Raw genomic sequence first — 12780 nt, 5'->3', positions numbered from 1 at the left:
ACAAAAAGAAACTTTACACAATACTTTGTATTCAACTCCTTCTAAGTCATCATTACATGTTTTTTGTGTTGTTTTTCCATCCGTACGCACGACAAAGGTCAAGGTCACTGTTTTTGGCCAACTCAAACATTCATACACTAATTGTGACAACATAGACTTGATACATTTTCTACAAAATACAATATTCCTTCAAAGTCTTCACTTCCTATATTTTATGAGTCTGGACAGACATGGATGTAAGCTGCAACTTGACTGGTTGGCAGACGAATACAACCACGAGGCAGTAATTCTAGTTGCCATCCCGTCTAAGTATATAAAAATCACGGGTGACAAATCATCGCACAAGTCGACAGCCACGCCTGTTTATCGTAGGGATGAAACTCAAAAGCTGACAGCAGATGGTTTACAGTCCCACTCGTAAAGACAAAGAGGCCTAAGAGTGCTTTTTCTACTGAATCTTTAATGTCAAGATGATGAGGGATTATTTAAAATTGAGCACGACGTGTGATGAATGAATAATGTAACTCGTGTCAGTGGAGCATTAGCATGATGAGTAATAGAGCTTATAGATCTCAACACTAATGAATCCGATATGATCTGTCTTAACTCCGCTCCATCTGTGGAGAATTAATGTGCTGAGTTGAAGCGCAGTTTTTCTCTTGATTGAAAAAACATTGAAGACTTTTTAAAGTGTGCCACTTAAAGCTGGCAACAAGCTGGCAACCTGGATTGATCTGTCCGCATCGAGACTGCAGTTGAAAGCAAATGTTGGCGAACGATTTCCAGTTAACTTTGGATCCATTTTTTAAAACAAGCAATAGGGATGGGGAATAAATAAACATGCCTAAAAATGATGTTATGCACCCATCCAAACCAAAAAAAGACACACTCCTACTCATATACAAATATTACATTGGTCTAGGTCTGCTGCTGACACCATTATTTGGCCTGGCTTAGCACTAATTGGTTCCTGGCGCTGTGTGATGGAGCTATGTGTCACCAGTACTGTGACTGAGGTTTGAACATGGCCCAGGGCTGCGGACATACTGGTTCCACTCAGACACATCACACGCGTGCTCACACACACACACACACACACACACACACACACACACACAAAGTATTTTCAAGTATATAGGAAGCTGTCTGCAGGCTATGAGAATGAGTGTCCTGTGTGTGTGTGTGTGTGTGTACGTGTGTATTTGTGTGTTACAAAACCCTTCAATAACCTCATCCAGGCAGACCCAGACCTCGTACCCCCAGGGTCTACTAAGCCCTTAAATCCTCTGATATCCCCCCAATATCCCCAAATCATCTACACACATACACCCACCTTCCTACATCACTTTGAGGAACCTCTCGGGAAGCTCTCGGCTTTTAGCTGCTTTCCTTTTCCCATTCTTGCCACATCCATCCAATATATTATCTGTAGGTAAAGCGGCAGTTATAGCAGAGGTGGGATCTGTCCTTCCTGCTCCCACACAGCAGTCCAAATGGCCCCGCAGGGCATTTAATAGCGGAGGGAATGTGTGAATCACTTTACTTATCCCTGCTATATTGACCCCACAAAAGCGTTATTATGAAACGTCAAATCTAAAAATATTCCATCTATATTGTCCTCACTTTATCTGTCTCATTCTTTGACCTCTCTTTTCGATATTTATCTACCCAGGGTCACTCTGTACGACTACCAGGCTCTTTGTTGGGTCTTTTCAGAGAGCAGCGGCTGTGGACGCACACTGCTGGACGTGAGTACGGCATAAATTTAGCGGTTCTCGTTTGCACACTGTTTGACGCAAAGTGGGAACAACGTGCCACGTGTTATTGGTGTCTGGTTGATAATAATTTTCTCTCTTTTGTTTTTTTCTCCCCCAGCCTTACTTTGCCTTCTTCTCAGCTGTGAAGTGGATCCTGACCGAGCTTGTCATGTAAGACTTCTGTGCATGTGAGAGTGTCTTATGTCTGTTTGTAATAGCATACACATGCCGCATACATGTGTTTTTGAGAGTGTATGTGTGTGTGTGTGTGTGTGTGTGTGTGTGTGTGTGTACATATATATATCAACTGTATGTTTGTTTACGAGTGCCTTCACATGTACGTCAACGTGATCATCAGTGATCATGAGCAGTAATGGCTACCTGATGTTTCCTGTAGCCCGGGTTTTCCTGTGATGCCACGTTGTGGAGATTTTCAGGGTGGTCTGTTGTTGTAGCAGTGCATCATGGGAGGATTGAGTTGTCAGTTGTAATTTTGCAGTCTGTCAGCACTAACAGACAATTATGTTTATTTGTCGCTCATTTTCCACTAATGCTCCACTTGGGCTTTATCAAATGAATATATGTGATTTAAGTATGATTAACAATACTATTAATATTAGTGTAAAATATTTACATTCATAATTAAAGTATAATTTGTATTTATAATAGATTTAAAAAAAACATTAAACACAAGTCACTCAGTTGAACATAAGGAAATTCACATAGATGCATGTAATTAGAAAATTTACAATGAAGTAACAATATAAGGTAGGAAAGGAAACAAGGATATACAATCATCTTTATATCTAAAAAATCTAAAGTAATTATGAGATCAACAACACGCAAACTATGATAACTGGGCAAATTAGCAAAGATCCATCTCTGTGCCATGGTTGCTTTTGAAGCCAAATTAGTGCTCGTATGTAAAAAAAACTTTTTCCCCTCCTTGCGCCTCTGTACAGAAACTTTAATCATGTTGGTTAAAAAAAAATGCTTGCAGAGGAGAGTGCTACAGTGCGTATTATATAAGCATGAGTTGGAGTGTATTGTCATGGTCGATGCTTCTCCACAGATTCCTGGTTGAGTTCAACTTGTACAGCTGGTGGTACTCTGACATCACAGCCAAAGGTAAGAACGCAGTCTTCTATGAAATGCTCGCTCTCTTCTCTCTCTTGCTCTCTGTCCATCTATCTATCTCACTCACACAAATATCACAGGAGAATTTACAGAACTCATCATATATTTTATTTTGGCTATGCGCTGCAGTTGAAAATAAACAGTGGACATACTGTATAAGATGCATAAAGTGCCAAAAGATAATAATCATTGATGCCTCTGATCAGTGTTTCTGATGACAACGTCTAGAAAAATAATCTGGATTTTTTTTCACTGTACTTTTGTACAATGAGTACACACTGTCATTGTGTTCTTAGTTATACTTTCATATAAATGTTTGTATTTGGGTTTTTTTGTGGTCTTAAATTGTACTGTCAGAATTAGAAATGAAATCCTAAAAGTAAACATCATTTGCTTTTCTTAAAAACATCCAATACAATTGTTTCCATTTCTATAAATGGTACATGTTCTCCTTTATCAAACAAACAAATGTAAAATGAAAATAATAGACAGTCTTAACTGTCAGATCATTTTTAAAGTTAATATAACAATTTTTCTATTTTGAATTTAACATTGGCCATCGATAGCATTGAAAGGTTTTGAAATGAAATGAAAACAGCCAGTTCATTTGAAATCATCTACTTTGTATTTTTGATGAAACAGTCCAAAGATAAAATCATACACTGACCCAAACCATGTCCATTTTTCATACTCTGGTTTGAGTTCATACATGGAACAATTTTTATTGTGAACTGAAAAAACCAACCAATGTCCTCAGCACTGACCTTCTGTCTTCATCTTCACCATCTCCCCTCCATTTCCTCCCGGTCTGAGTCAGTGTGACCGCTGGAAAAACAGAATAAAGAGACGCAATCCAAAACCTAAAAGTAAAAATGGCAGAACACAAGATTACCTCAAGTGACCTCAGTGTGTGTGTGTGTGTGTGTGTGTGTGTGTGTGTGTGTGTGTGTGTGTGTGTGTGTGTGCGCGCGTGTGTGCGCGTGTGCGCGTGCATGTCTGTCTGCACACAAATTTGTATTTGTTTGTGTATCCAGAGGGGTAATACTTGATGGTTTTATGATCTGTGAGGATGTGTGTCATATTGGTAGCGGTGGAAAGCAATATCCGCTCTGTAACAGGAGAAAACAGGCTTCTCGCTCACTCTTTTTCTCACTCAGTCTCTTTCCTTCTCTCCTTCTCTGTTTTATGTCCTTCCTTTCTGTTCCCCCTCTCTCCCATGAACACGTACACGCTCTGAATGTTGTGATGCCTAATGCTTTATGGAGATTTGAATACTGTTTCACTAAGCGCCATCATGTTGTAGTATAAACTCAAGCCAAAACTAATAGGAAAACATTTTCATATTTGAATGTGTGTGAGAAAGAGGGAGAGGGAGAGAGAGAGAGAGAGAGAGAGAGAGAGATAGAACCACAACCTGAAAGTCAATAAAATGCTTTCCTTGCACCCTCTTATCCTGAATGAAGTGAAGCTGGGCATCGCTGCTCGCCAAGCAGTCAAGACAATTTCACAGCTGGCTAGCCTCAGGTCTTAGCAGCACTTTCTATATCTTTTTACAATAGAGACACAGGCCTGTGACACACAGCTGAAACACCCCGACGTAGCAGCCCGTAACCCAATCTACACCGCCTCTCGAGCTGAACTAATCCCAGACGTTTATACATGTAGGCTGCGTTTCTCACATAGTGTAGTGAATATGCGACTGCACGCGCACTCACGCACTCACACACACACACACACACACACGCACACACAAACACGCACATTTTTTCGTCCTGCCATGTTGCTGACACCCTGTAATTAAACCACTCTATTCAAATTACACTCCTAATCCACCATCTTTAGAAATCTGTGTATGCTTGTAAAGAAAATGTGTGCGGAGCACTGAGCTTACAAAATAATACCACGGGTATTTAAATGTCAATGTTCATCATGCAAATTAGGCTAATATTAGCCCCTGCTTTAATAAGCACGCAGTAAAAAGTATTACCCAAACATAAAGATGTAAGATTTCTTCCCCTATATAGTCCATGCCTTCCTGCAGTATTGATTCACACCTCTAGGTGGCAGGGGAGTTCAAGCAATGTCGCATGAACATTTGGCCTAGATTCACACTGGAAATATCTCCAGCAGGACAAGAGACAGCTCTGGTCCAGAAATGCTGCTTTCTTTCAAACTTGTATGTTTGTAGGGATGTGGTCTGTTTAACTGTTAGCTTGCAATATATTTGCATAACTATTTTAAATATATATTTGACTTTGAAATGGTTGTTCCATGACTTACCCACCAAATGTGACTCATTTTCTTTTTCTTTCTTTTTCTGTCTGCTTTCTTTCCTCTCTTCCTCTCCTCTCCTTCCTTCCCTCCATCCTCCCCCTCAGCTCAGAGGATAGGTCGGACCACGCAGGTACCATGTGACACAGAGTACCCGGCCTTTGTCTCCGAGAGAACCATCAAAGAGAACACGGGCAACGTCGATTGCGACGGCTGCATCAAGTATGACACACGCACAAACAGACGCATGTGGACATAAATAAACAACAGAGTCACATCAACAATGATCAAAATATCTGTCTATTGTAAAATGAACCAAGTTGGATATACCGCTGGCCACTGTGCTCCTTAAAACAAGCAAACAATGGAAATGAATTATCCTGTTAACTCTCATGTTGTTGAAATATTTTCATCTCCACAATCCCCGATAATGAGAAACACAGTTAAATCATTTGTTGTCTATTGAAAACACTTTTATGCTGGCAATCCATCACAAATAAACATGCAGGCACACACAGACACTCACTCTCTCCTCTGGCAGTTTGAAATACAAGGCATTTAGAGATGAGGGGGAGAGGTGGAAAGAAGAAAAAAAAGAAGCTTCCTTAAAAAATGGGAAAATGAGTGTGGTCCCCATTAACAATTTGGGCTTTTCTGTCAGGCAATTGTGGGGTGTTCTCTGGATCCCTCCAATGGGCCCATCATTGCTCCCAGCTGTGGAACTGCCAGGGAAGCCAGTGTGTGTGTGTGTGTGTATGTGTGCGCGCGTGCGTGTGTTTGTGTGTGTGCGTGTGCGTGTGTGTGTGTGTTTTCATTGTGTGTCTGCTGCCAGTTCAGCCCCACAAGGTCAGCAGGGTAACCACTGCCCTGGGTGCCAGGAGTAAAATGAGGTTTGGGGATGCAGTCAGATCCCAAACACACACACACACACACACACACAAACACACAAACACAAACACTCACACACACACACACACACATGACAGACAGACAGACACATGACATAAGTGTGCCTCAAAAAAAAGAACGGCCTCATCTCCAATGACGACAACAGCACCGGGATTAGCGGGCAGGGCTGAGTGCGCCGGGCAACACGTCGCCTTCGAATAAATCTTTTTCAAAGCACAATGAATTTGACAAAGTAAAATGGAGTTTTCATTTTCGGATATATGGAACATTATAGCTCATATTAGTAATAGAGGATATTGGTGATAAACATCTGTTTCACGTTACAGGCTAACTGAGGCCTTTCTCTCATATTTTCATTGGGACACGTGTGTGTACTTTATGTTCTAGGAAATATACCCTAAGAGCTTGCCTGTTAAACCGCTCTTTGCTGTACTGTTTGACTGTGTGTGTGTGTGTGTGTGTGTGTGTGTGATGTGGGTATTTCTATTTGTCCATTACTTCCTGATGGCTGAAACAGTGATAGAGCACAAGAAACATCAAAATCTTGTGACTGACATAGTAGTTAAAGTGACTCTGTAGGAGCCAGCTTCTCTGGACTGTAACACGAGATCTGGACAGAGAGTGTGTCATGTCTCCATCCAGACAAAGTCTTCAAGGGGACTATTAGTGACAATACTCGTGGCCATATATCCTGCCCCTCCACAGGCTCCGTCCTGCTTCACTCGACCCTCCCAGATGAGATATGTCCCGAAAAGATGGTTCTAAGTTGCAACGAGCTTCAGCTCTACACTCTGACATGTCATAGTGCTTCCATCTGTTAAAGATTCTTTTAAAAAAAAAATGCAGCCGTCTCTTTTTCCACAGTGACAATAATAATCATGGTATTGCTGAGATAATTATGTATATTATGAAGTTGTCACTCCTAACATTTTGTGTCTTTAGCACGTGCTTATAGATCTTAGTGCTACAGTTGCAGTCCTTTTTTTTTTTTAGAATGGACCGAGTTGGACCACAAACAGAATTGGCACAACAATCTTTATGGAACCAGCAGTTAGAATATCTGCTTTGAATTCATCATTTAAGTTATCTCGACATTTTTAATTGTCCGCAAGTGTTTAGTTTTACATTTCAAAAATAAGTTCCTGTTTTTGTGATAAAGGTCCCAGCATTTCTAAATGAAACGGTTCTTTACAAAAAGTCCCGGTTTGACATTTTTTGGTGACATGTACCATAATTTTTCTGAAGCCTCATGTTACTCAGTCAGGACTTTTTGTTATAAGCTGACAGCTGCATAAAAACTTATAGTCATAATATCTATCCGCTCGATTATATAAATTGAATGCTGGAATCGCGGTGCCCGTTTTCCCCAAAAGTAAAGAGTAAGAGAAATGGAAATAAAATGACGGCATCGCTCTCAAAACCCGCCAGTGTGTTTATTGAGATTTTATTGGAGGAATTTCAGCTCACTGAATTAATAATTGTTAAATTACTCACAGTAATTACTGGTCACATTTCCCAACTGTGATGACAGATATTTCTGAAAACCATACTGTGCGTGCAGTTACGGTTCAGTTATCCAATGATGATCCAGTTTTTCCAATGATCCAATTAAATCATTGGAGAAAAAAAAACATTCTCTACGGGACACATCAAAAAATATTTAATTTATAGAAAACTGAGCGCAAAAAAATGTTTACCTTGAAAACTACTGTTGAGCATTCAAAAGCAAAACATGCACATTTGTAAGTGAGCTATGAATTAACATCATATTTAGTGACAACAACACTGGAAAGATTAAACGTTTCCCTCCGTGATCAACGACTTTTAATCAGGATCAGCTACAGATTGTGTGACACGATCCGTGACTGTGTCATTGTGTTTCCTCATCTTCTATTAGCGTAGTACATCTAACGCTTGATTTCCTTCTCATTTACTGATTAATCTGTCTTGCCGTCAGTCTTTACGTCGCTCAGACGGCCCTCTGCCTCTCTGTCACTCTCCTCTCAGAGAAACCCACCGCATGTCTTCGTTGTCTGGTTCTCTGCTGGACAAAATCACTAGAATAAACAGCACCGGGAGACCATGTCAAGAACACATCTATCTGTCTATACCGTCTGCGTTTTTGCAAGAGAGTATGCATTGATGTCTGTGCATATTGTACATGGGTGTGTGTGTGTGTGCATTCATATGGGGTTTAGTGCTCCCTTTCCCAGCACTGAGTATGTTCAAGGCCAGCAGCTGTGCTGTCAGGATATGTTTAAGTCTTTTCTCCAAGAACACTTGCTCTGCTTTCTATCAGCGGCCTGAGCTGGGCTGGCCCGGCACCGTGCAGGGGTGAGCGCGGATTATTAAACATCAGCAGATCCTAATTCACCCTGATTGCAACTGGCTTGGCCTGTTCGCTGGGCTGGTTTGGTTGGGTTTGGTTGGTCACGGTGGGATGGCTGTGTTAGGGTGCGGTGGTTCGGCACTGCTCTGGGATTGGAGGCCGTTTGTGGTCGGATTAAATTGGTCATGGTATTAAATTAGAAAGGATGGAGATACTCGGTTTGTCCTGATCCATCAGGTCTCTCCCTCTTCGTCTTAGTTCCTGTCGTCCTCGACAAGAGTCAAGAAAGTGCATGTGTGCGCATATATTTTTTGCATCCGTGTGTGTGTGTTCACTCGTCACACGTGCATGTTCTCATACGTGTCTGATAAATGCCTCCCAGTGAATTTGATAAATCACCCAGCTGTGGCACAAGAGAGGGAGGGAGAGCAGCAAAGAGATAAAGAAAGAGAGGGTGACAGAAAGAAGAGATCATCTTTTATGACCTCTCCTCTTCATGAAGCTTATCCGCGGCCATGAATCACCGGCCAGGAGGCCGAGGCGAGGCCTGATCTTTCGGCCCAGTAAAACACAGCCATGGGAAGCTATGAGCACAGAAGTGTGGTTCCCATTTGTCTGCCTTTGGAGTGTTTTATATTCAGCAACACTTCATTGGTGCTCGCCTTGGATAGAATATTACAAAGACAAAAGACGGGAAGAGGATGAGGAAGAAGAGGGGATATGGAGTGAGTTAGAGAAATATGCCGGTATACTTTATATGTGTGTCTATTGTTGTGCGTCTGTCTACATCTCTGTTTATTGACAGCTGGCGGTGAGACAAGTCATCTCCTTGACATCCATCCAGTGTAGTCTCTTCAGTGCGTCTCCGTTCTGCCAGGGGAGAATGTGAACACTCATAACACAAATCCTCTGACACACATGGAAATTTACATCATAACCATGCGCCTTGTCTACTTGCCAATCCAACTTTGACATCCCCTACTCCCCCTCTTCTCTTCCTTACTCCTCTCTTTGTTTTTATGGCCGTCTGTGCTGTGATTGGTAGGTCCTTTGTGATCCAGCAGATCCCCAGCAGTAATCTCTTCATGGTGGTGGTGGACAACAAGTGTGACTGCAGCATGTTCGAGCCAATCACCATGGACCCCATCGAAATCATGTATATCCTTCACTGGCCAAAGACTGGTGGGGTGGTGGGGTTATTGCGGGACAACAGTTTGAAAATTCTTGGTATCCTGATTGAAAGAAGAAAATTACTAAGAAGATTATTAAGAAAACTAATGATTAAATAATTGAAAGGTTGGATGATTCTTGAAAGCATTCTTAAACGTTATATAGACAACCTGTTGCGAATATTCCAGGTTGACTGTTTCTCCCCACTGAGAAAAATATAAATATTACCTCATTATCTTTATTACCTTATGTTTTTTATTGGAGCTCTCTCTTCTCTTCCAGCTCAGAAACATTATAGCCAGTATGTGTCCACAGACGTAACTTGTTGGGAATTGATGGGAATAATGAAGAGCATTTATTTCGCGGGGAAACGCTGGGGAGTTTATTTGCCCTGTACCTCTTCTGCGAACGAAAGAGATTGGGACATTGTGTGGGACAAGATCTGAAACAGGAGGGATTATATATCCCATATGGCCTGGGAATGCCTTGGGATCCCCCAGGAAGAGCTGGAAAACGTCGCTGGCAAGAGGGACTTCTGGAATACCTTGCTTTGCCCACTACCGAAGGATTGGATGGATGGATGGATGGATGGATGCAGCACCCTAATTCAGGTTCATTTCATTGTGTGTGTCTGTGGTCTGTGTGTGTTTGGGCTATGTTACTGATCAATAGCAGACACAGCACAGAGGGAAGTTATCTCATCACCAAGGGCCTGAGATGAACTCTCCAACAATGTCATTTCCTCTGAACGTCTACACAATATATATATATATATATATTGTGTGTGTGTGTGTGTGTGTGTGTGTGTGTCCACCACTGGTTATTTTATTGCTTGCTGCCTAAAGCCTGCTTTTTTGTTGCTATGCAACATGAAATAACCTCATTTAACTTTGCTCTCAGTCGGCTACTTTTACACATCATGCTCTGCAGAAAATATCTCCCTAGCTCTTTCTATGGTGCTCTCAAAAACATGCATTCCTTTCCATTATAAACAAGAAGTACAGTCCAGCAGGAAAACACCCTGCAGAGAGTGTACACATTGTCTGTTACTGCCTTGACTTCAGCTGCACATAATGAATCTTTGAAGTGCGAGAGATTGAAGATGCAAAAGGACCGGAGGCGCCCAGATACCTGTCACCCTTTTCACCCTGAGGTATTTGCACCACGTGCGCGCACACGCACACACGCACAGTTCTGTCTTTAATAATACATCCTCCGCTGATTCTGCTTTTGTGTTTCGTTAAAACAGTCCATGTCAGTCCATATGATGCCTCCTTCTGTCTCTAGGAGAACTCAATGGAGTGTGGAGGAGCTGTGGCTCTCGCTCCGTCTGCTGCGGCAACGCTGCTATGCGTCCTCCTGGCACTGTTCCCTAGGTGACCAGAGCTTGCCACGCCTCTCCATCCAGCACTTGACCTGGATCGGCTGGGCTCAGCGTACAAAAGAGTTGCGACGATGCCACAGAAAAAAACCACTCCTGCTGCCCCTCATAGAAATGTGCCCAATTTCAACTCACCACCTACAAAGCCCCTAGCCCAGAGGTGCGTCCCTGCGAGACGAAAGGATTGACAATGGGCAGCTATTACAGCTGCTAAAAAGTGTTCATTAATGTGCTTTAGCAACAACGCACAAGCTGCACTGAGAGGGGTTTTTTGGGGAGATACAGAGTTTCCAACAAAGTAATAATGCTTCCAATGCACTAAGTAGCTTAAAAACTGCACGGTAACACCCTTTGACACTCACCACTATGCTCGGTCCTTTCAGGCAGCGGCTGGGGGCTGGGTTCTGTAGCTGGGCTTGGAACTGGGCATTAGAGCCACGTAACACCACTGTGGAGAAAGACAGGCGCACCTTTCCTTGGCTCACTCTGACTTTTCATGGACGATAATGATTCTGAAGATTAGAAAAATAATAATATTAATAGTACTGAAGATGATTATATGTGGCTGGGGTTGTAATGGGGCTCTAAGGATCTTTTTTCCCTCTTGAGAAAAAAAAAAAAAGAAGTTCTGGTATGTATATGAAGAAAAAGAGTTTTATTTATGATTTGCAAGTGGTACCCATAAACTGTGACTATGAGATTTTGAGTCCTATGACGTGAGTGGTTATTAATATTTGAGCTTTGCCTTATTGAATGATATTGGTCCTGTTTGTGTACTTTTGAAATAAAATGATGTTTAAATTCAATGCTGTCGTTGAGAGGCTCCTCTGCAAAGCAGACCCTGAATAGAACAATAGACTTATTATGAGGGCTCAGCTCTCATCCCTATAGATTGTTATATTGTCGTTGGCAGAGTTGACTGATTAATACAGTATCTGCTTAAATGGTTAGGGGAATGTTTGGCTGCACTTCAGCCTCCACATGAGATGTGAAATATTGCAGGCTATGCATGTGTGCGTGCGTGCGTGCGCGCGCACACACATGCATGCATTTGTGTGTGTATCTGGTGTTTTGTTCTTCTGTCATTCATGCTCGCCGCTGCCCCAGAGGCTCATCCCCCCCACAAAGAGAGACAATAAAGACCATGACACTGGAATCGAAGGCCAACCACAACATACATCTGTATTTGTTTAGGAAACAGACACAATCACATTTTCTGACAAACATATCCATATGCACATACATGCAAGAGCAGGATTACTGTGCCATGTCATGCAGGCAAACTCTTGCATGGTTGTGTGTGTGTGTGTGTGTGTGTGTGTGGGAGCACAATAAGTTAAACAACAAAAGTTTTCTCTCAGTCCCAGAAGGAGGCCACTCCGCTGTGGTCTCCACGTCAACACCAAGGTCCCTGTGGTCCACATCTGAACAAGCTTTGTCTCTATCCTTTTCCCGCAATCTTAGCTCGCCAGTTCTACAACTTCCTCCTTCCCTGACAAGGTAATTCTCACCATCCTAACGGTCCATCCTCTACTGTTTTTCGCTGATCCCTTCCCTCGAGCAGAACTGTCTGACTCTCTAATCACTCTCGGTTCATCTTGCTCTTCCTCTTTTTATGGTCCAAAGACTCCCTGACTTGCTGATGGGTCGTTTATCACTGCATAATGGGATCGGGGCTGTTTTGAGTCAACACGGATCTAATCCGGTCAGTGTTTCCTTCCTGTTTGCCAGATGAGTTATGGGAAAGTGCATCCAATGTACAAAAGGCAGACTTGAGAGAGTGATCTTCTTTCTGGGGGGATACCACAATGGAAACCCTGTTGCCA

The 12780-nt window shown here is 42.3% G+C and overlaps 1 protein-coding gene across 4 annotated transcripts in view; it reads left to right on the top strand.

Moving 5' to 3' along the window:
* Positions 1 to 11760, top strand: part of cacna2d3a (calcium channel, voltage-dependent, alpha 2/delta subunit 3a) — a 113120-nt gene extending 101360 nt beyond the window's left edge. For 3 of the 4 annotated variants that reach the window (XM_035645641.2, XM_047331159.1, XM_047331158.1), the window contains 7 exons: positions 1673 to 1748; positions 1876 to 1928; positions 2830 to 2885; positions 5273 to 5387; positions 9449 to 9561; positions 10644 to 10726; positions 10861 to 11760. In XM_035645641.2, the coding sequence (XP_035501534.1) occupies positions 1673 to 1748; positions 1876 to 1928; positions 2830 to 2885; positions 5273 to 5387; positions 9449 to 9561; positions 10644 to 10726; positions 10861 to 10953 (589 nt within the window). In that variant the 3' untranslated portion in view covers positions 10954 to 11760. The remainder of the gene's footprint in view (positions 1 to 1672; positions 1749 to 1875; positions 1929 to 2829; positions 2886 to 5272; positions 5388 to 9448; positions 9562 to 10643; positions 10727 to 10860) is intronic. The other variant, XR_007030501.1, reaches the window with a different exon arrangement.
* Positions 11761 to 12780: the final 1020 nt, after the last annotated feature.

The sequence above is a fragment of the Scophthalmus maximus genome, chromosome 3 (genome assembly GCF_022379125.1).
Source record: "Scophthalmus maximus strain ysfricsl-2021 chromosome 3, ASM2237912v1, whole genome shotgun sequence".
Lineage (NCBI taxonomy): Eukaryota > Metazoa > Chordata > Actinopteri > Pleuronectiformes > Scophthalmidae > Scophthalmus > Scophthalmus maximus.
This window is presented reverse-complemented; position numbering and strand designations above follow the sequence as displayed.